The sequence below is a fragment of the Pteronotus mesoamericanus genome, unplaced genomic scaffold (genome assembly GCF_021234165.1).
Source record: "Pteronotus mesoamericanus isolate MK-2021 breed Mesoamerican mustached bat unplaced genomic scaffold, CSHL_Meso_final contig_317, whole genome shotgun sequence".
Taxonomy (NCBI): Eukaryota; Metazoa; Chordata; class Mammalia; order Chiroptera; family Mormoopidae; genus Pteronotus; species Pteronotus mesoamericanus.
Window position 1 is genome coordinate 1,703,758 of NW_026555133.1, and position 20,453 is coordinate 1,724,210.

Sequence of the window (20,453 nt, forward strand, 5' to 3'; positions counted from 1 at the left end):
AAGGGCCTCACGACCTCCCTCTCTCCCGTAGCAGCGATGGGGACACAGACAGCGTCAGCACCATGGTGGTCCATGACGTGGAGGAGATAGCCGGGACCCAGACCCCCTATGGGGGTGGCACCATGGTGGTCCAGCGCGTGAGTAGGCACCCCCTTCTCTCCATCGTTGCCGTGACCCTTCTAGGCCCCAGCACTGGCCTCCTTCGCTCTCTTTCTTTAGACCCCTGAAGAGGAGCGGAGCCTGCTGCATGCAGACAGCAACGGTTACACAAACCTGCCGGATGTGGTCCAGCCCAGCCACTCGCCCACCGAGAGCAGCAAAGGTCAAAGCCCCCCCTTGAAGGATGGAGGCAGTGATGTAAGTGGGTGCGGCAGGTGCAGGGCGCGAGGGGAGGACGCTGGCCGTGGGCAGATCCGGGGGTGCTCGGAGGCACTGCGCTGGGTGGGCAGGGCGTCTGGGAGCTGGTCGGCCAGGGTTCCCCTGAGAGGACCTGGGTCCCAGGAACCATCACCGGGGGCAGGCCACTGGCTGGGCTCTCACGTGTTTGCCTGACCGCTGCCCCTCCCCCCACAGTACCAGTCTCGTGGGCTGGTGAAGGCCCCCGGCAAGAGCTCGTTCACGATGTTTGTGGATCTAGGCATCTACCAGCCCGGAGGCAGCGGGGACACCATACCCATCACAGGTGAGGAAGGAAGAACAGATCTGCCATGAGGCCTGAAGAGGAGCAAAGGTGACGCTCCGGTGACATGGGCTCACAAAGCTGTCGCAGCCTCCCCTTGGACCTGAGCGCCTGCCCTGGCACAGAGGCCACAAGGGCTTCTGAGGCCACTTTAACCCAAGAGGGAAAACGCTCAGAGCTGCACAGGAATCTACATGGCAGAACGAGGACTTTTCCAGGTCTCTTAGTTCTGCTTCAACTCCTCCACACACCTCCATTCTCTGGTTTTTTTCTTTCTGAGTATTCAGAGGAGCCAAGACCAAGTATGAGGGCAGGGTAAGAAGAGACAGGGCCAGGGAGCAGCAGCCCACCTCCCTTCCCCTCCCTCCCCCGCAGCTCTGGTGGGAGGCGAGGCCAGTCGGCTTGATCAGCTACAGTACGATGTGCGGAAAGGCTCTGTGGTCAACGTGAACCCCACCAACACACGGGCCCACAGTGAAACTCCCGAGATTCGGAAGTACAAGAAGCGATTCAATTCCGAGATCCTCTGTGCGGCCCTTTGGGGTAAGCCAGGGCCGGGAAGGGAAAGAGGAACCTGGTGTGCCCCTGTGCTCTGGGTCAGGTGAGGGCCCGGCTCTGCCTCTGATCTGCCCAAGGGCTCCTATTGCAGGTGTCAACCTGCTGGTGGGCACGGAGAATGGGCTGATGTTGCTGGACCGAAGTGGGCAGGGCAAGGTGTATGGACTCATTGGGCGGCGGCGCTTCCAGCAAATGGATGTGCTGGAAGGACTCAACTTGCTCATCACCATCTCAGGTGTGTGTGTAGCGGGGGGGGAGTGGAGGCACGGCCGGGAAGAGGGGGCTTGGCTCCTTGGCTCTCTGCCACCATCTTCAGCCTGGGCAGAGGGCAGCTTTGGTCCAGGAGCCAGAAGGTGGGGCCACTTCTTCACCCCTTGTGTTGTGCAGAAAAGGATGGCAGAGAGGCAGGATCTTGACCTTCAGTAAGGAGATGGGTGTGTGTGTGTCCTTGCTTCTCAGGGAAAAGGAACAAACTGCGGGTGTATTACCTCTCCTGGCTCCGGAACAAGATTCTGCACAATGACCCCGAAGTGGAGAAGAAGCAGGGCTGGACCACCGTGGGGGACATGGAGGGCTGCGGGCACTACCGTGTTGGTGAGGAGGTCACAACGGAGTGGCCAGGGCACATTTGTTCACGAGAAGAGAGAAATGGGGGCTTGGGCTCAACAGCCCTGAAGCCAGTGATGTGGGGCCTGGCATTGGGGCTGTAATGACGGACCTCGGGGGGCGGGGCTGGCAGCCTGGGGAGGGAGGAAGGGCCCAGCATCTCTCTTTCCTGCCCCCAGTGAAATACGAACGTATTAAGTTCCTGGTCATCGCCCTGAAGAACTCCGTGGAGGTGTATGCCTGGGCCCCCAAACCCTACCACAAATTCATGGCCTTCAAGGTAATCCCAGCCTCAGCCCCCAACCCTATTCCAAGGTCTGACTCCCACGCCTGCTGCCCTGACCCCTTCTCTCCTCCACAGTCCTTCGCTGACCTGCCTCACCGCCCTCTGCTGGTCGACCTGACAGTAGAGGAGGGACAGCGGCTCAAGGTCATCTATGGCTCCAGTGCTGGCTTCCATGCTGTGGATGTTGACTCGGGGAACAGCTATGACATCTACATCCCTGTCCACGTGAGCTTGGCGGGACTGTGGGCAGAGGGGGGCCACCAGTCTGGGTTCCAGACTCAGGGAGTCCAGCCCAGTGTCTCCTCCTCAGATCCAGAGCCAGATCACACCCCACGCCATCATCTTCCTCCCCAACACCGATGGCATGGAGATGCTGCTGTGCTATGAGGATGAGGGTGTGTACGTCAACACGTACGGGCGGATCATCAAGGACGTGGTGCTGCAGTGGGGAGAGATGCCCACCTCTGTGGGTGAGTGTGGTGCTGGTCCCCAGCTGCAGGCCTTGGGTCCCCCCGAGCTGGCTCGGGCCGCCGCGCACTCACAGCCCCTCATCCCCGCTTCTCCGGCAGCCTACATCTGCTCCAACCAGATAATGGGCTGGGGCGAGAAAGCCATTGAGATCCGCTCCGTGGAGACAGGCCACCTGGACGGGGTCTTCATGCACAAACGAGCTCAGAGGCTCAAGTTCCTGTGTGAGCGGAATGACAAGGTGGGAGCCCCTGCACTGGGTTGGCTTCCACACCCGTAGGTCCCCGCCAAGGAGGCGACAGGCGTGGAGTCTTTCTAATAGGGGGCGCCCTTGGGGAACACAACACTCAGTCGTACCCTGCCCTTCCCTCCCTTCAGTGTCTGAGGACTCTCCAGCTCTTCCACCCCAGAGGCCTAGCAGCCACCCTCTTCCCCAAGCACTTCTGCCCTTCAGGGGATGGTGGTAGCTCTCGAGACACTACACCTTAGTTTCTCTCTCCCTCTCCCCAGTGACTGAGCCCCACCTCCTCGGTGACTTCTTCTCTTTCCCCACCCAGGTGTTCTTTGCCTCAGTCCGCTCCGGGGGCAGCAGCCAAGTTTACTTTATGACTCTGAACCGCAACTGCATCATGAACTGGTGACAGACCCTGGGCTGGGGCTCCCCTCATGAACCCAGCTCCCCCCACAGCCAGACTTCCCAGGCCGCCCTGCTTTCCCCTTCTTGGGCTTTTGCTTTTACTGATTTGATTCACTGGAGCCTGCTGGGAACGTGACCTCTGACCCCTAATGCTTTTGTGATCACGTGACCACCCTCTTCCCCAACATGTTCTTTCCCCAAAACTGTGCCTGTCCCATCTTTTGGGGAGAGGCACAGCTTCCCCTTAACAGGAATTGAGTGGGCCTAGCCCCATCCCCCCTTTTCTCCACTAAAGAGGAGAGCGTTTGGGGCTCGGACCCCGTACCCCACTGCTGCTGACTGGGCAGGGCCCTGGGCCCCTTTATTTGCACGTCAGGGGAGCCGGCTCCCCCCTTGAATGTACCAGACCCTGGGGGGGTGTCACTGGGCCCTAGGTTTTAGGGGGGGGTCACCAGCCACTCCAGGGGCAGGGACCATTTCCTCATTTTCTGAAAGCACTTTAATGATTCCCCTCCCCCCAAATCCCAGGGAATGGAAGGGGGACCCCGCCAGCCAAAACATCTCCCCCTCTACAACCTCCATCTCTTCTAGCCTCTGCCCTTCCCTGGTGGAGGGAGGGAGCAGGGAGCGGTCACCCTCCACACCCACTTGCTTGCATCTGTATATAACGTGAGCAGCAAGTAGCCCTGTTCCCTCCCTGCCCCTACCTCTCCTCATTGTAGTGGCCTTGGATATCCCGTTTGTTAATAAAGACAATTCAACCAGCTCCCACCATTTCAGGCCCCATTTCCTTGTTTGCTCTCACAATCCAGGTACTAGTCAGGACAAGCTAACAGAGTTGGGATGAAGTGGGCGGGGTGGGGTGGAATCTACAGTGTGAGTCTTGCGGGGAGGTAGGTGGGCAGTGCCAGGGCCTCCTCCTCAGCCTGAAACCGTGGGCCTGTGGGCGGCCTGCCCTGAGGGCATTTGGTCCCCTCCCAAACAGGGTCAGGCCAAAGAGACCTGGTTTCCTGGCTCCAGAATCCCTAAGTACCAGCCCTGCAAAGTGGTATCTCCTGTGTGGCTATCAAGTAGATAAAGACAGGTGAGTGGCTCCCAGGGCTACAGGGTCCCATGGGGCTGGGACCTGAGCAGAGCTGGGAGACCATGGTGGCCGAATCTGGGAGGGCCTTTGCTGTCCAGAGTACTGGCATCCAAGAGGCTACTTGAAACACCGTCTGCCGCCTCCTGATCTCTGCACCGTGACCAGACATACCCCCTTGTGCACACACACACACGTGTCTACAAAGTACTAATTCTTTATTAGCAGTGGTAAAGCATCATAATATAGCAGTGGCAGCAACTTGGTTTTCAAAATCTGTTTCCTTGTGGAAATGGATAGGAAAGTTGCCGTCCGTGCGGCCACCGGCCCAGGTCTACATACATGGCGGGTAGGGCAGGTCGGGCACTTGGTTGAAGTAGCCCCCGAGGAAGATGACGCTGGAGCCCACACTGAAGAGCACCAGAGCCGCCCAAAAGCAGATATTGTCAAGGGCCTTCCCCATGCGCATCCAGTCGGACACCTCCTGGGGAAGGGACAGGCACAAGCTGAGTCCGTAAAGGCTGCAGGAGTGTGCCACGCCAGAGCTAGTGCGGAGAGCCTCTGGCTCCTACCCTACCTCGCTGGCGGCCTCCTGGTCTCGCGTGCTCTCGGCCATGAAGTTTACAGCATCCACACAGCAGCGGATCTCGGGGGCGGCGGCACCCAGGCTCTGGCAGAGGGCAGCTGCGGGAAGGGTGGCCAGTAACTCCGGGTCGGTTATTAGAAGCCTTCCCCCACTGCAAGCGACCCCGTTGGCCTACCCGGGCCACTCCGCTCACCGGTCCAGGTGCCGTGCCGGTACCTCTGCCCTTCAAACACAAGCTCGCTCCGCGGCTTTTTCAGTATCAGCTCCTCCGCGCGGAGCAATATGCCCACGGAGGATGCCCGCCTCGGGTGCGAGGCGGCTTGGGGGGCCTCGGAGGGCGCGCCTGAGCCCAGGAGGCGCGGCAGCAGCTCCAATAAGGCCTATGGTAGGGCCCGGGGCGGTGATTAGTTTGAAGTCCCTCCCCCCGCCCGGCCACCGCCCCCCAGACGCTTACGTGACGCAGCCGCGGGGACAAGTCATGAGTAGTGGGCGTCCGCAAAGACACGTTGAGCACGATGACGCAATTCATAACAATGAGTGTGGCAACCACCATGACGAAAATGAGGTACCTGGGGAGCCCGGAGTGCGTGACGTCACAGCCTCCCCAAGCTCCCGGAGTCAGAGTTGGAGCCGCGGGTCCTCTGACCCCCGCCACCGCAGGAGGTGGGGTGAGGCCTCCCTCGGCTCAGGGCGCGTCCTCCGCGGGGCTGCACGAGTGACCCGGCCATTTCCCCGCTCCTGCCGCCCGCAGCCGCCATGAAGTGTACCCCCAGCTCCCTGGAAACCCTGCTGGGGGTCTACCACTTCCACAGTTCCACGGCAGTGAGGTGACGCCGTGGCCCGGCACCTCGAGGCCCTCCGGGAAGGTCTCCAGCAGCCCCACCGTGGCCTCTGTCCTATGACCCGCTTGCTCCACTGCCCTCGCTGCTTCTCCGAGCGGCCCTCCAGCCCCCTCTTCTGTCTTCCCTGGAACTCGCTGTGGCCCTAGCTCAGGAGGATCTGCCGCAGAGGTTCAGGGAGCTCAAGTCCCTGGAGCCGCTGGAGCCGCGAGAGCCGAGGAAGCCGCGACCAGTGTCATGAACTTTGGCGCCACCTTGTTAGAGGTGGGGTGCTGGGGGGCTGAGGAGCAGCAGGGAAGGGAGATAGGGTCCTCTGCAGCCCCCAATTAACCCTGGTATCCCCAATGAAGATCGCAGCCCTTTGGCTACAGCAGGAGGTGCGGTGACTAGACAGCGACGGCAGCAGCCCGGGCCCAGCCCCAGACGGCGGGGACCCTGACAGAGCGCTGGCCCCGGTAGCCCAGGCCGCAGGGCAGGGGGCTCGGCGAGCGGGCGCGGCGGGCTCGAGCGTCCGGCTCCTGCTCCAGGGGGCGTGGCTATGCCTACGTGGACAGGGTCTGCCGAGGGTCCGCCTCATCTGTGCAGCAATGTGGACGCCAGCTGACCTCGGAACCCCCGGAACCCGTGGAGAGGTCGGCATGGGACGGTGGGTTCGGGGTCAGAGGCCGCGCGAAGTGAGGCTCCGAGCTGTCTCCTCACCCCTCAACGGAGATACTCAGGAGACCTTAGGTGGCGTCCAGCAGCAGGGCGGAGGACGTACCAGAGAAGCCTCCATCGACCCAGCCTCACCCGGCGTTCAAATAAAGGGACAAGTCAGCGAAGCTGCTCCGACCCTGTTTGGCTTTGGCCTCGCCCACCCCGACCGCGCCCTTCCTGGCTCCACCCCGTGCCAGCCTGGCCCCGCCCCTTGCCCTAGCCACGCCCCCACGCGGGGACTGGCGGGTCCCCCTGTGCCCTCACCTGCCCAGCAGCGGCACGCTCAGAGACGTCTCTGGGGTTTTCTGGGCAATTAGGAACAAGAAGACGGTCTGGGCGAGTAGGACGTTGATGGATACGGTGCATTTCTGGCCACCGGCTGGAGGGAGCGCCCAGTAAGAGCAGCTGTCCCTCTCCTCCCCCGAAACGGGCCTGGCTTTAGGGTTAGGGCGACTCCTTACCCTGCGCCGGCAGGAAGTAGGCGAGCAGCACCAGGCCTGAGATTAGCACGCAGGGCACAATGATGTTAATGATGTAGAAGAGCGGCTTCCGGCGAATAATGAGCGTGTAGATGACGTCAGTGTCCCCTGGACCATCAGCGGAGCCACTGTCCTGGCGGCGGATCACCCCGGGGCAGAAGTCGATGGCCCACTCGCCGTTCTCTGCGGGACGCGTGGCGCGGTCAGCCTGCTCTCAGGGTTGGGGCGCCCTGCTCTGAGGCTCCGCACCGGAGGGTGGGAGCCCATAACCCCCGGCAGAAGAGAGTATGGCAGTAGTCCGGACCAGGGTGGGTGGGAGCAGGTGGTCTGGGCTGCTTGGGCCACGGGCCGTCGGCAGGAGGGCAAATAGCGCACGAGCAGAAAGGGGTACACGCGGTGAGGTACGGAGCGACCGCGAGGAAGTAGGACTACTCCGGCAATCGAGAATGATTTCAGGAAAGGGGCAAATTAAAGCGCGGTTGTCAAAATCAATCCCTAGTATTGGTGGTCTGGGGCAGCCCCATTTTGCAAGTCGCTTCTCTGGACCCGCCTAGAAGCGGGTTTTTCGGAACAGGAGAGGACCTCACCAGTATAGGCCTCAGTGTCGATATCGATCTTGTTGATAGTTTCGCCGTCATCATCCACCGCAAAGACGAACTCTACCTCTTCGGCATTGTACGTCTGAGAGCTGCGGAGCCAGGGCGGGAGTCCGCACCCCTGAAACTCGGACCCAGGTCCTAGCCTCGGGCCCTGCTCAGGAAGCTGGGATCGGGCTCTAGATAATAATGCCCCACCCCCATTACCCAGATCGAGTTTAGGGATTTCCACTCCCTACTTCTAATTCCCAGGAGCAGCCCCTACCCTCTCTAGAGTCTGGCTCCGCCCCCAGCACAAAGCCCCGCTCCCACATTAGAGTTGCCCTCCGGGCCCGTCCCCTGCTCGCCTAATCCCGTAATCGTCCTGGCCCTCTCAGTAACTAACTGCCCACCGGAAAACGAGCGAGCAGTTCTGCCAGTCGAAGGGGAAATAGGTGACTTCCACGGCGCAGGTGCTGCGGTAGATGGCCGGGGGCAACCAGGTCACGTAACCGCCTTCATAGACCAGCACGTTGGCGGCGTGGGCCACGCCGAACTGGCCGTCAATACTGTGGGCTCCCAGAAAGCCAGCGTTTGCGGAGGTCCGCGGCCCCTCGCCCTCCAAGCAACACCCCCCACCCCACCCCAACCAGGTCCAACCCAGCCCCCTCAGGCCTCGGCTTCCTTCCAGCCTGGCTTCCGCTCGGTTCTCACTTGTTTTCCAGCACAATCTCCGGTAACCACACGAGTTTTGAAGGGACCCGCAGGGTTGTTATGCCCCCAAAGTCGTCCTTGCTGAAGTTGAGTCGGTAATCATGCCAGTCCTAAGGGGGGAAGGCGCAGGACCTGGGCCTTGCGTCTCCCACCGGGCGCTTGTGAGTTTGGGAGAAAGGGCTCCCCGGGGACAAGACTTCACACTGACCCCCAGATCTGACTCACGATTCCAATCCAGACGCTGGTGGTGAGGGTCTCCTCTTTCTCGTTCTGCGCATGGAAGATGAGGGTGATTGAAGTGGATTCCAGGGCCAGAAGTGAGCTTTAGGACAGAGCTCAGCGGCTGGGGCCAGAAGTGGAATTTGAAGCTCAGAGATGGTGCTAGGAGTGCTAGTGAAGTATCTTACCAGTGAGATGAGGTTGGTCAGGGTGACCTTGAGGTTGATGGTGACAGTGTCCTCAGACTGCCTCACTGGCCTGTGTCCTGGGTCATAGTCGTCGAATAGATGATGATAAAGGCGCAACTCCTCATTCGTCCCCTCACCTCTGCCTGGGGATGGTGTCAAGCAGTGGAGTCACTAGAGAGGAAGAGGCTAGGGGTCCTCTCCCCTCTGTCCCCTCTGGGTCTGTGTAGGGCTCTGCGTCTTTGTGTCTGCCTCTGAGACTGTATTTTTCCATGTATGTCTTCTTAACCAACGATACTGTGTCTGGGGACCAAATGTTGCACCCCAGTCTACATCCTAGTTTCCGTCTGCCTTGCTTCCTCATGTTAGTGTCTCCGTGTGTGTGTCCAACCACCTCCCCCGACCCCTGTTCATACCGAGAAGCTGCAAGAGGAATAGGGCGCTGAGCAGAGCCCCAGCCATCCCGCTGTCTGGTCCTCAGGGTTATTCTGAGCTTTGGCAGGCCTGGAGCCGGGCAGGCCAAGGCGTGTGAGTGAGGGGGCGGGGGGTGTTAGTTCCGGGCTGGGTTAGGGGACTGTCACCTAATCCTCTTACCACCTCTACTGCAGCCAGGAACATCTTGTCTGCTTCCAGAGACAGCTGTCTCATCCTGTGTTCCCTGCCCCCACCCCACCTCAGCATCCTTTGCCTTATCTTTGGCTACCTCCGCCAGCCACAAATCTGATCTCGTGACTGGAGCATGCTGGATTCAGGTGAGCAGGTCCTTTAAGAGCGCCTGGAACCACAAGCCTGGCAGTAGGGGGATGGGAGGCCTTGCTTTCAACATGCACTCGAGTCCTTTAAATAAGCGGCCCTGTGCAGGTGACACCCCTTGCCTCCCATACTCATCCATGTGGAACACACAGTACCCCCCACCCCCAGCACAGGCAAGGTCACACGAATGCAGTTTCTGCTGGCACAGTTTGGCAAAAGCAAAGTGTCTGTAAAGACCTAGTAATGAGAAGTCACAGGGGTTAGTCTGCAGTAACAGACTCCACCTGGCAAACATAACCATGCTGGAATACAGGGCCCACCTCCTCCTACAACCCACTCCCATGTCTGCCACCCCCAACCCCTCTCTGTGGGCGCCTGCCAGACGCGCCAATTTCTCCTTGCCTCTGTGAGTGTGCGCGGCCAGTTTCTGTCTGCTGCCATCTCGTGGCCACATATGATAATACCTTCTTCCCTACCCCAAACATACACACTTTTCTTTTTTTAATTCAACGTATTGGGGTGACATTGGTTCATAGGGTCATATAGGTTTCAGGTGTACATTTCTGTTATACATGATCTGTATATTGCATTGTGTGCCCACGACCCAAAGTCAAATCACATTCTGTCACCCTATAATTGGCCCCCTTATCCTTTACTATCCCCCCACCCCCTTCCCTCTGGTAACCACCATGCTGTTGTCTGTCTGTGATCCTTTCAGTGTTTCTTATTGCTCTTAGAGAGGAAGGGAGACAGAGAAATATCGATGGGAGAGAGAAGCATTGACCAGCCCCCTCCCCCGCAACACACACATACATGACCCAACCAGGGATCGCACGTGCCCAGACCGGGAATCGAACCAGTGACCTTTCACTTTTCAGGACATGCCCAGTCAACTGAGCCACACCGGTCAGGGCTGCTTACATATATAGTTCCGAGAATACCCTGTCATGATCCCATTCTCACTGCTACAACTAAAAACGCATTCTATCCTCCCCGGCAAGGTCGGAACGTGACGTCTTGCTTCCAGAAATGATTGTGGCAGGGGCCTTTTGAAAAAAGCTTTCAACCTCATTGTCCACAATGTCCTTAGTTTTACTCTTCCAGGTGTAATTTCCATCCATTCTGCAATATATGGGCTAAATCCTCAATTTAATCACCATCACTACATCATGTATAAAACTCTCTCTCTCTCTCTCTCTCTCTCTCACCGCTTACATCATACAAGAAAAGATACAGTGATGAGGCAAAGCCACATCTGGACCAACAGCCTGATTGCGGAAGAGCAGTCTAGGGTGGAGGAAGAGTGAGTAAAAATCCTCATCCCTTGCTGCCCAAGCCCCAGGTGTTGCTGCTTGGGTCATTAGCGCAGCAGACCACATTTGACACAGAGCGCTTTGCTGTGCTGGGTCCTTACTCAGACCAGTGAATCCCACCGGCACCTCTAGCAAAGTCAGCACATCAGAGACCTTCCCCTAGGGAGCCACTAGGAGGGGCGCTCACCCCTCCCCTCTTCCCTTCCCCACTTCGGGCTGCAGTCCATCCCACCTGTGCTGGCTCAGCGCTAAGCTACCTCCCACCGCCACCCCTCCCCTCCCCCTTCCTGTTTGCTTTGCTCAGGATCACAATTGCCTGAGGGACTGAGGCTTTCTTGCAAGTAGGTGGAGTCAGGCACCTAACTCAGACCTGGTTGTTGTCGTTGTTTTAAAAGATTTTATTTATTTACTTTTAGAGAGAGGGGAAGGGAGGGGGAAAGAGAGGAAGAGAAACATCAGTGTGTGAGAGACACAGCAATCGGCTGCACAGCCCCAACTGGGGACCAGCCTGCAACTCAGGCACATGCCCTGATGGGGAATCGAACCAGCGAGCCTTCAGTTCACAGGCCGGCACTCAATCCATTGAGCCATACCAGCCAGGGCCTTGATTTTGTATTTTTATAATAAAAATTCTACAGAACCTTAGCAGGCTGCCTGACAATTTTGTTTCTGAGGATGCCTTGACTTCTAAGCTAGACCCAAAGATCTGAGCTCAACAGGAAGCCACTCCCTTCACCTGCAGCTCTTGGCTGGTAAATCAGAACAGCTGCAGCTGCCCCCATTGGCTGGGCCTGCCAAGCTTCTCTTTCTTAGTCATCAGTGTCCTCCCAGTGGAAATATCCCCACGCTGCTCTGATGAGCCCCTGCTGCGTGCACCAAAAAGAACCCCGTTTCCCTTTGTAGGACAGGGACAGCACACACTGACTTCTAAACTGTCTCCCTCACTGGAACCTAAGCTCTCTGATTACTGAGAGCTTGATGGTTCACTGTGTTCAAGCCACATAGCACACAGCCCAGTGTATAACAGGCACGCAAGAAAGATTCACTGAGCAAATGAATAAGTGAAAGAATGAGCATCTTCAAATATACGATGACAGAAGATTATTTGACTTTGGGTGGTAGGCAATGCAATATACTCATCACGTATCATAGAAATATAAACATGAAACCTATATAATCTTATTAACCAATATCACCCCAATAAATTTAATTTTTTAAAAAAATGAGTGCTTTATCTTCTCAGCACCCTTCCTTCTACTGAAAACTGTTCTCCAATCATGTGACTCCAGAGGGTCTCCCAGGTACTTAGAGACTCCCCAACTCCGGCTAGCATTGATAGACCCAGGAAGGAACACCTGATCCAAGCCAGGTAAGAGAAAGCTCTCCCCTGAGAATTTTGTCAAGCAGAAACTGAGGCAGTCCGTCTCCCTTTGCTGTAGGAGCCGCAAGATGAAAAATTTAGGTGCACAAGGAAGCCATGTTCATTCCTCATCTTTCACGTGACTGAGAGAGAAGGCAGCCGATGTAGAAGGACAAGTAGAGGCAAGAGCAGGTCTCCAGCATCCCAGCCCCTGGCCCCAGAAGCTCCAGAGGTGCAGCTGTGCCTGTCTCTTTCCGCAGGCTGCTTGCCCAATACATTATTTTTCATTTTTAAATATTTTATTTATTCATTTGGCAGGGGGGAGGGAGAGAAACATCCATGTGTGAGAGGAAAGATCAGTTGGTTGCCTCTCATATGTGTCCCAACCATGGACTCGCCACAACCCAGGCATGTGCCCTGACTGGGAATCGAACCAGCAACCTTTGGGTTTGCAGGCTGACACTCAATCCACTGAGCCACTTCTTGGTTAGGATTTTAAAAAATAAACTAGTATAATGTAAACAAAAATGCCTCATAAAAATGCCAGAAAAACCCTTCTGGCAGGAAGAAGTAATACATGTTATCACTAGAACAACTGAGGAGTGCAGAAAGACATAATGAAAATCAAAAGCTTTCTTGTTTCCACTCCATCTTTATCTCAAAGGTTAACTGCTTTGGTTAAGGGTAAATCTTCCTAGACCAAAGTCCAGCATATGTAAGTTTATATTTAACATATGTGTGTGCGCTAACAAAAAGCATCAGACTATGTTTGCTATTCTGCAACTTCTTGTCGAGATTGGCCCATGTCAGTACTTAAAGTTTTTCTTGTTCTTTTTAACTGCTGCACGGTGTTCACTTGTCTGAATGTGATAGATAATTTATCCAGTTCCCAATGGATAGACATTGAAAGTACTAACCTTCTGGGGTTTTGCAATAACATACTATGCAACAGCAAATATACTTATGCATTTACCTTTGGCATACTTTTGCAAATATATACATAGGGTTAATTTCTAGCAGTGAAATTGCTGGGGCGAAGAGTTCATGCATTTTTTAAATGTTTATTTATTGATTGATTTTAGGGAGAGAAGAAGGAAGGGAGAGAGAAACATTGATTTGTTGTTCCACTTATTTTTGCATTCATTGGTTGATTCTTGTTTGTGCCCTGACCGGGGATCGAACCCACAAGCGTGGTGTGTTGCTATGATGCTCTAACCAACAGAGCTACCTGGCCAGGGCCATACTTTTTTTTTTTTTTTAAACTGTTGATGCCTTTTGCCAAACTGTTCTCCAAAAAAGCATTCACACCAACAAAGTATGAGAATGTCTGTGTCCTCCTACCCTTCCCAGCAGAGAACATTATCAAATATTTTTCTCTTGTTTTCAAAAATCTTTATTTATTTTTCAATTACAGCTGACATCTAATATTATTTTGTGAGTCTCAGGTGTACAGCATAGTGATCAGACATTTATATAATTTACAAAGTGATCCCCCCCTGTAAGTCTAGTACTCACCTCACACCATAGTTATTATTGACCATATTCCTATGCTATATTTTACATCCCTGTGACTATTCTGTAACTACCAATTTGTATTTCTTAGTTCCCTCACCTTTTTCACCCAGCCCCCACAACCTCCTCTTACCTGGCAACCATCAGTTTTTTGTTTTTTGGGTTTTGTTTCGTTTTGGTAATCTATGGGTCTGCTTTTGTTTTATTTGTTCATTTATTTTGTTCTTTAGATTCTACATATAAGTGAAATCATAATGGTATTTGTCTTTTTCTGACTTATTTCACTCAGCACAATGCCCTCTAGCTTCCTTCATGATGTCACAAATGGCAAGATCTCATTCTTTTTTATGGCCAAATAATGTCCCATTGTATATATATACCACATCTTTTTTATCCAGTTGTCTACTGATGGGCACTTAGGTTGCTTCCATATCTTGGCTATTGTAAATAATGCTGTAATGAACATGGGGTGCACATGTCTTTTTGAATTAGTGTTTTAGATTTCTTTGGATAAATATCCAGAAGTGGAATTGCTGGGTCAAAAGGTATTTCTAATTTTAATTTTTTAGGACTCTCCATACTGTTTTCCACAGTGGCTACACCAGTCTGCATTCCCACCAACAGTGCTCGAGGACTCCCTTTTATTCCTCATCCTTGCCAAAACGTGTCTGTTGATTTATTGATGATAACCATTCTGACAGGTGTGAGGCAATATCTTATTGTGATTTTAATTTGTATTTCTCTGATGATTAGTGACATTGAGCATCTTTTCACATGTCTATTGGCCATCCCATCTAACAGTATCAAATTTTACTAAACCGATAGGTGAAAACTTCTATCTCATTATTTTGATTTACATGTCTTGATAAAGGAGGTTAAGCCTTTTTTTCAACAGATGTATTAGCTACATATATGTATCTCTTTTTTCTGAAACATGTCTACTCATATCAATGGAACAAAATAATATTTGTTCCAAGATATGAGAATCTGCAATAGAATGAAGATAAAATATTACATTAATGCAGAAAATAAGGCTTAATCAAATAAAGGTTTTTGGAACAACTGGAAAACCAATCATCAGAATAACCATGAGACCCCATCTGTCTCCTTCCACTTGGGGGGGTCAGGTATTTGAATGTAAAATAAAGCCAAAAAAGTCCTAGAGTAAAATGAGTGAGTTCATTATCTCAGAGGGAGAAGGCCTTTCTTCCCTGGAGCCCCAAACCAAGACTATAAAAAAGAAGAAAAAATACAGAAAACTTCTGTAGGGTCAAAAATAGAAAACCAAATGCAAGCAAATGACAAATTGGGAGAAAAGACATGCAAATAATAGTTTGTCTCCTCTATTAATAAAGTGCTCGTTTAAAAAAAAATTAAAAGTTGACAGGGTGGTGAAATCACTCGGCCTGCTGGTTCCCTCTTCAAAACCCAAATCTAGAGATGTAGCCAATATAGAAGCGCAGCCGTGAAACTGTGAGAAACCCCAGGGAAGAGGGACGGCGGCAGGTCCCGTGTGGAAGGGCACCGGCAGGCCAGAGCAGAAGGGAAGAGATGAAAATGGTCACGAGTCATGATAAGTAACTTCAAAAAGAGAGTGGCAGAAATGAGAGAGAGGGGGAGGCGGAGGGGTGGGGGTGGGAAGGAAGAGTAGGGACGCAGCTCAGGGGTCCCCTTGGGGACCCTCAGCGCGGCCAGGGAGTCCCAAACACCCCCGTCCCCCGCCCCACTCCCCACCCTCCCGGGGTGAAGCGTTGCCCTTCCCAGGCAGCGGTCTCCTTACCGCCTTCGGGGAAGAAGAAACGAGCCCTCGGGTTAAGGAGCTCTCCAATCGGCGTCCCACTTCAGAACAGAAGGAAGACAAGAAAATGAGGGGGGAAAGGAAGTCTCAATAGCAGCCAGGAGTAGTAGATGGCACGTTCAGGGAAAGTTTCCAGGACACCCCGGGCTTCAGAGTGGGAAGAGGCTGGTGGAGAAGGGGTGCCACCGGGGAGCCACCGCCAGGAAGCCGCTGATGCTGACAGTGCAGGAGACGTTTCCAGCGAGAGGAAAACTGCAAAGAACGCCCAGCGCCCAAAGTGCCCCGGGGGCTCCGCAAGCACAGAGCGATTACAAAGGGATGCGCGGGAGGTCCAGTGGGCCCCGCTCCTCCTCTCTTACTGCGTTTTCATGAATCTTGTTTAAAATGTTTTGTTAAAGATGAGGTAAATAAGCTCTTCATTCTGAAAAGTCTGTATCATAATGTTTGTTGCATTGTTTTTCTCCGATGACAATCAGTTACAGGGAGAGAATTTAAATAGAAACTCGATAAGTCAATTTTTTTTAGTAGCAAATATATGTAGCTCTCTCAATAGTTTTATCAACGTTTTGAATCTGCTGGAAAAAAATGGATTGTTAATTTGTTTGCCTTCTAATAAATGGGCATATTTCTCGAATGTGTTCATCATTATATTAAAAAACAATTAAAAACTCATACAAAAAGATATATCTTGTGCCAAACTGAATTAAGACATTTTCAAATAATTCTCCGTCTTATTGACTTTTAATACACTTAGCTTAGGTATTATATATTGGAAAGTTGCTAACAGAATAAATCTTAAAAAGTCTTACCACAAGAAAAAAATTTCTGTAATTATGTATAGTAATGATGTTAATAAGATTTATTGTGGTGATCATTTAACAATATATATAAATATCAAATCATATTCTACACCTGAAATGAATATGTGGTATGTCAGTTATACCTCAAAAACAAAATTTATACTGTTAATATTACAGGGAAGTGGAACTCAAATTTTTAAGAAAGTGGGAGTGTAAAATAGACAACCACTTTGTAAAACAGGCAGTTTCTTACAAAGTTAAACAGGCATTTCTCTCCAGACCTAGGAATTCTTCAACAATTCTATTCCTAGGTATTTATTGAAGAGAAAGGACAATATATGTCCGCAAAAGTTTTACACACAAACCAGATCAATGGTTACTTGGTTGGGAGGACTGACCAGAAAGAGAATTGATGGAAATGTTCTCTGTCTTGACAGGGTGCTGATTATATGGAGGGACACATTTGTCCAAACTCCTGGAACTGCGTACCTAAGAGCAGTGTATTTCTCTGTACATAAATTATTGCTCAATTTTAAAAAGCTATTAGTTAAAAATTTAAAGTAAGACCTAATGTTTACACGTGCAATGGAGAACTACTTACAGAACATCGGTCTTGGTATCACACTTCTGAAAGTCCATTTTAAGTAATTACAAAGAGTGCTTGCTTTCAGATGCCATGGATTACACTTTAATGGACTATGTCAATTTTTTTTAAAGTATGACAGTTGTATAATATAGAAAATAAATATAATTCATTATATTTTCTTTTCAAATGTGCATTATCACCTTTTTACTCATGCAACTGTGGGGGACACACTTTTAACACAGATAACGTTTTCTGAAATATTTTGCTCATGACAGTTGGTTTGATCTTCTTCTTGCCTTTCCACATTCCCCTTATAAAAATTCTCTTGGTACTGTGATTTCATTAAAAAAACAAAAACAAAAACAAAAACAAAAAAACTTCCTTTCATATTTTTTGTTAGACTAGAACTGTTTAACAAGAGTATTTCTCTGCCAACAGTAAGTTAATAAGTTAATGATGGCAAAATATTAGGCACTTAGTTTGCTGTTAATGATTCTATTGTACTCTTTGAACCAAAGCAACATAAGGGCAGATAAATTCACACCTGTTAGAGCTGGTAACACTCTCATGCCTTTGAAAGCAGTCTTGCAGTTGAATTAGATAGTATGTTGCATATTGATCAAATGTGACCAGGTTTTATTGGAGAAATTTGTTTTTTCTGACCACTTGATCCTTTCTATTTAAGGATATGTAAAACAGATTTTTAAGGGAATATGTGATTAAAGTTGTATATAATAAAGTGTAAAATTAACTTTCCATCTATGGTCTAAATAGGGAAAACATCCCTATCTTTGATTATGATTTTTTAAAAATTTTTTTAGTCTTCACCCAAGGATATGCTCATTGATCTTAAGGAGAGAGGAAGCAGGGGAGGGAGGGGGAGAGAGAGAGAGAGAGAGAGAAACACTGATGTTAGAAAGAAACATCATTGGTTGCCTCCCATACTCTCCCTGACCAGGGATCAAGCCTACAACTTAGGTATGTGCTCTAACTGGGAATCGAACCCCTAACTTTTTGGTGTACAGGACAACACTTCAACCAGCTGAACCACCCATCCAGGGCTGATTATGATTTATTTATTCATATCATCTTAACATGAGGAAAGGCTTTACTGAGCAAGAATCTGAAACACTCAATTCTCTTTGCTTTATCCCAAGGCTGGATTTTCTACTAATTTGTTTACTAAAAACAAGTACTACTTTATATACACAAAAAGAAGTGAAATATCAGTAAACTGAAGCAGAAAGAAGCAGTTGTGAAGAATAGCTGGTGATAAAATGGTAATGAAAGATGCCCCCATGCAGTGAGCCCACACTCAGGTATCTTTACAGATGAGTTCTACCAAATTTTCAAGGAATGGAGTATCTGTATTTTATATGTTTTTCCAGAAAATAGAAGAAGGCAAGCCAACTAGTTTTATGAAGTTGTTTTTCTTTTAAGCTAAGGACAGCACAAGAAAATAAAAATATAGGTCTCACTCACTTATGAAGATAAATATAAAAATCTTAAATAAAACATGGGACAATGAAATTGAAAAGTTTCTTGAAAAAGGAATTGTCCAACATGGTTAAGTCAAGCTTGTCCCAGACGTGCAAGGATGATGTGCTTGCATACCTTCTATCCCACATTCTTTCTCCTCAACAGAACCCCATCTTGTTGGGAGCCGCATGTGCCTAGCCCCAAGGGATGAGTCACAGCTAGTCACAGCCACCCCCTTCTCCTTTGCCAGACACGCAGAATGCCACACTTTTTTGCAGCCAGGAGCACCAGGATCTATTTCTGACCAGTGACACCAGGACAAGTCTGCTGGGGGAGGGGGCCCCTGGGAAAGTCTATCCTTCCTTGGCTGGTAAAAGGAGAGTCACTTGAGGTGAAGCAGTTTTGTGCTCCCGCTCCTGCGCTCTCTCTTTCGCCACCAGGTTTTTGTCTTTGAATATGGCAACCATCTTGCAACCATGAGGTGACTAACCAGCATGAGGGCAAAAAGCCAGTGTACTGATGGCATAATAGAAAAATTGGCTCCTTCTACTGGATGACACTGTGAAGCTGCTAGACCAACCTGCAGCGGCTCACTCCAGAATGTTTGTTAAGAAGTTAATACCCGTAGGTTTAACATACCATTGCTGGTGTTCTGTTATGTGCAGCTGATACCATTTCTACCAATTCAAATAGCTTATTATCAGAAAATCTACCAATGTTATTAATTTCATTAGTGGACTAAATGAGAAACATCACATGATTCTATGATTAAAAATAGGGGAAAAAAACAGAGTGTGATGTCTAATTTTAATTTTTAGAAGTTCAGAAAACTAGGTATAGACACAACTTCTTTCACTTGAAAAGACTATATGTTAAAAACCTAGGAATCTAATACACAAAATAAACTAATGAGCAAAATAGAACCAGAGGCATGGAAACATGGAACAGACTGACAACTGCCAAGGGGAGGGACAGAGGGAAAATGGTGGAAAGAAGGAGGAGGAATCAGTCAAAAAACATGAATGGCCCATGGACATGGGCAATGGTGTGTGGACTGACTGTGGGAGCAGGGGCAGAGTGGGCTGGGCTGAAGGCAAAGGGCGGGAAAATGGGGACAACTGTAACAAAATAACAATAATTTTAAAAATGTCAGAAAAAATAAGCGTAGAAAGTCTGAATAATCACAAATGCCTCTGGTGGTCAGAATGCACTGTGAAGTATGGGGCCCTGACCCTCCTTGAGGACTTAGTAGCGTTCACCATTAGGAACACATGGAAGGACAAAAATAAAATTCATGTAACAAATTAAATTGATGAAAGTATAATTTTACTTTCTAAATCCCCAGTCAGTCCCAATTTTTCAAGATTAGGAAAATAAATCTGTCTTTGGAAAAAGACAAAACAAAACGAAACAGTCCTGGCTGGTGTAGCTCAATGGACTGAGTGCCAGCCTGCGAACTGAAAGATCTCCATTTAGATTCCCGGTCGGGGCGCGGGCCTGTGTTGTGGGCCAGGCCCCCAGGTGGCCTCTCACACATCGATGTTTCTCTCCTTCTTTTTCTCTCTCCCTTCTCCTTTCTCTAAAAACAAATAAATAAAATCTTTAAATGAATGAACGAACGAATGAGTGAGTGAGTGAGTGAATGAATGAATGAATGAATACCAAACCTAGGACTGCCCTGGCCAGGTAGCTTAGTCGGTTAGAGCGTTGTCCCCATATGCCAAGGTTGTGGATGTGATCCCCGGTAAGGGCTCATACAAGAATCAACCAATGAATGCATAAATAAATGGAACAACAGATCCACGTTTCTGTCTCCCTTCCTCGCCCTCTCTAAAGTCAATTAAAAATCCCCTACAACTAACTTATTTACTGATGCCCTCCCTGTGAAGACGGAAGTAAGACAGGATCGCCTCTGCTGCAATGCTGGCGGACCTGGCCAATGTACAAAGATAAGAGAATGAAACAAGCAGGATATAAACAGGAAGGGAAAAGATAAACCTGTTGTTACCTGTGATGAAATGATTACCTTTGTAAAAAAAAATCTATCAGAAACAATAAGCAAACCCTTAGAACCAATAGGAGAATTGGGGACTTCACTGGATACAAGAAAAACTTAATACTAATAGCTCTCCTTTACATTGGTAATAATCAACTAGAAATTATAGAAAACAAAATATTATTTATAATGGTAACAAAATCAAAGTATTCATAACTTAAGTAATTAATAATTTTTTTGTTTATGTA

The 20,453-nt window shown here is 50.2% G+C and overlaps 3 protein-coding genes across 15 annotated transcripts in view; 2 read left to right on the top strand and 1 right to left on the bottom strand.

The window, feature by feature from the left end:
- MINK1 (misshapen like kinase 1) overlaps positions 1–4,002 on the top strand; it is a 59,317-nt gene extending 55,315 nt beyond the window's left edge. For 9 of the 11 annotated variants that reach the window (XM_054575792.1, XM_054575794.1, XM_054575799.1 and 6 more), the window contains 11 exons: positions 32–137; positions 220–357; positions 574–682; positions 1,055–1,222; positions 1,329–1,472; positions 1,697–1,831; positions 2,023–2,123; positions 2,205–2,354; positions 2,440–2,599; positions 2,699–2,838; positions 3,155–4,002. In XM_054575792.1, the coding sequence (XP_054431767.1) occupies positions 32–137; positions 220–357; positions 574–682; positions 1,055–1,222; positions 1,329–1,472; positions 1,697–1,831; positions 2,023–2,123; positions 2,205–2,354; positions 2,440–2,599; positions 2,699–2,838; positions 3,155–3,238 (1,435 nt within the window). In that variant the 3' untranslated portion in view covers positions 3,239–4,002. The remainder of the gene's footprint in view (positions 1–31; positions 138–219; positions 358–573; positions 683–1,054; positions 1,223–1,328; positions 1,473–1,696; positions 1,832–2,022; positions 2,124–2,204; positions 2,355–2,439; positions 2,600–2,698; positions 2,839–3,154) is intronic. The other 2 variants (XM_054575793.1, XM_054575797.1) reach the window with 1 other exon arrangement.
- The window catches only part of CHRNE (cholinergic receptor nicotinic epsilon subunit), a 143,416-nt gene extending 134,299 nt beyond the window's left edge, over positions 1–9,117 (bottom strand). Inside the window, exons 1-12 of one of the 3 annotated variants that reach the window (XM_054575806.1) lie at positions 9,025–9,117; positions 8,612–8,754; positions 8,430–8,474; positions 8,205–8,314; positions 7,904–7,966; positions 7,503–7,603; positions 6,898–7,098; positions 6,701–6,815; positions 5,356–5,470; positions 5,095–5,281; positions 4,893–4,999; positions 4,520–4,799 (exon numbers count right to left, since the gene is read on the bottom strand). In XM_054575806.1, the coding sequence (XP_054431781.1) occupies positions 4,650–4,799; positions 4,893–4,999; positions 5,095–5,281; positions 5,356–5,470; positions 6,701–6,815; positions 6,898–7,098; positions 7,503–7,603; positions 7,904–7,966; positions 8,205–8,314; positions 8,430–8,474; positions 8,612–8,754; positions 9,025–9,070 (1,383 nt within the window). In that variant the 5' untranslated portion in view covers positions 9,071–9,117 and the 3' untranslated portion in view covers positions 4,520–4,649. Of the gene's footprint in view, positions 1–4,519; positions 4,800–4,892; positions 5,000–5,094; positions 5,282–5,355; positions 5,471–6,700; positions 6,816–6,897; positions 7,099–7,502; positions 7,604–7,903; positions 8,060–8,204; positions 8,315–8,429; positions 8,475–8,611; positions 8,755–9,024 lie in introns of all 3 variants that reach the window. The other 2 variants (XM_054575805.1, XM_054575807.1) reach the window with 2 other exon arrangements.
- CUNH17orf107 (chromosome unknown C17orf107 homolog) lies at positions 5,653–6,544 on the top strand. Its single transcript, XM_054575896.1, is given in 5 exon segments — positions 5,653–5,736; positions 5,839–5,949; positions 5,952–6,004; positions 6,091–6,386; positions 6,481–6,544. Coding segments are annotated over 5 exon segments (603 nt in total). The 5' UTR covers positions 5,653–5,657.
- Positions 9,118–20,453: the final 11,336 nt, after the last annotated feature.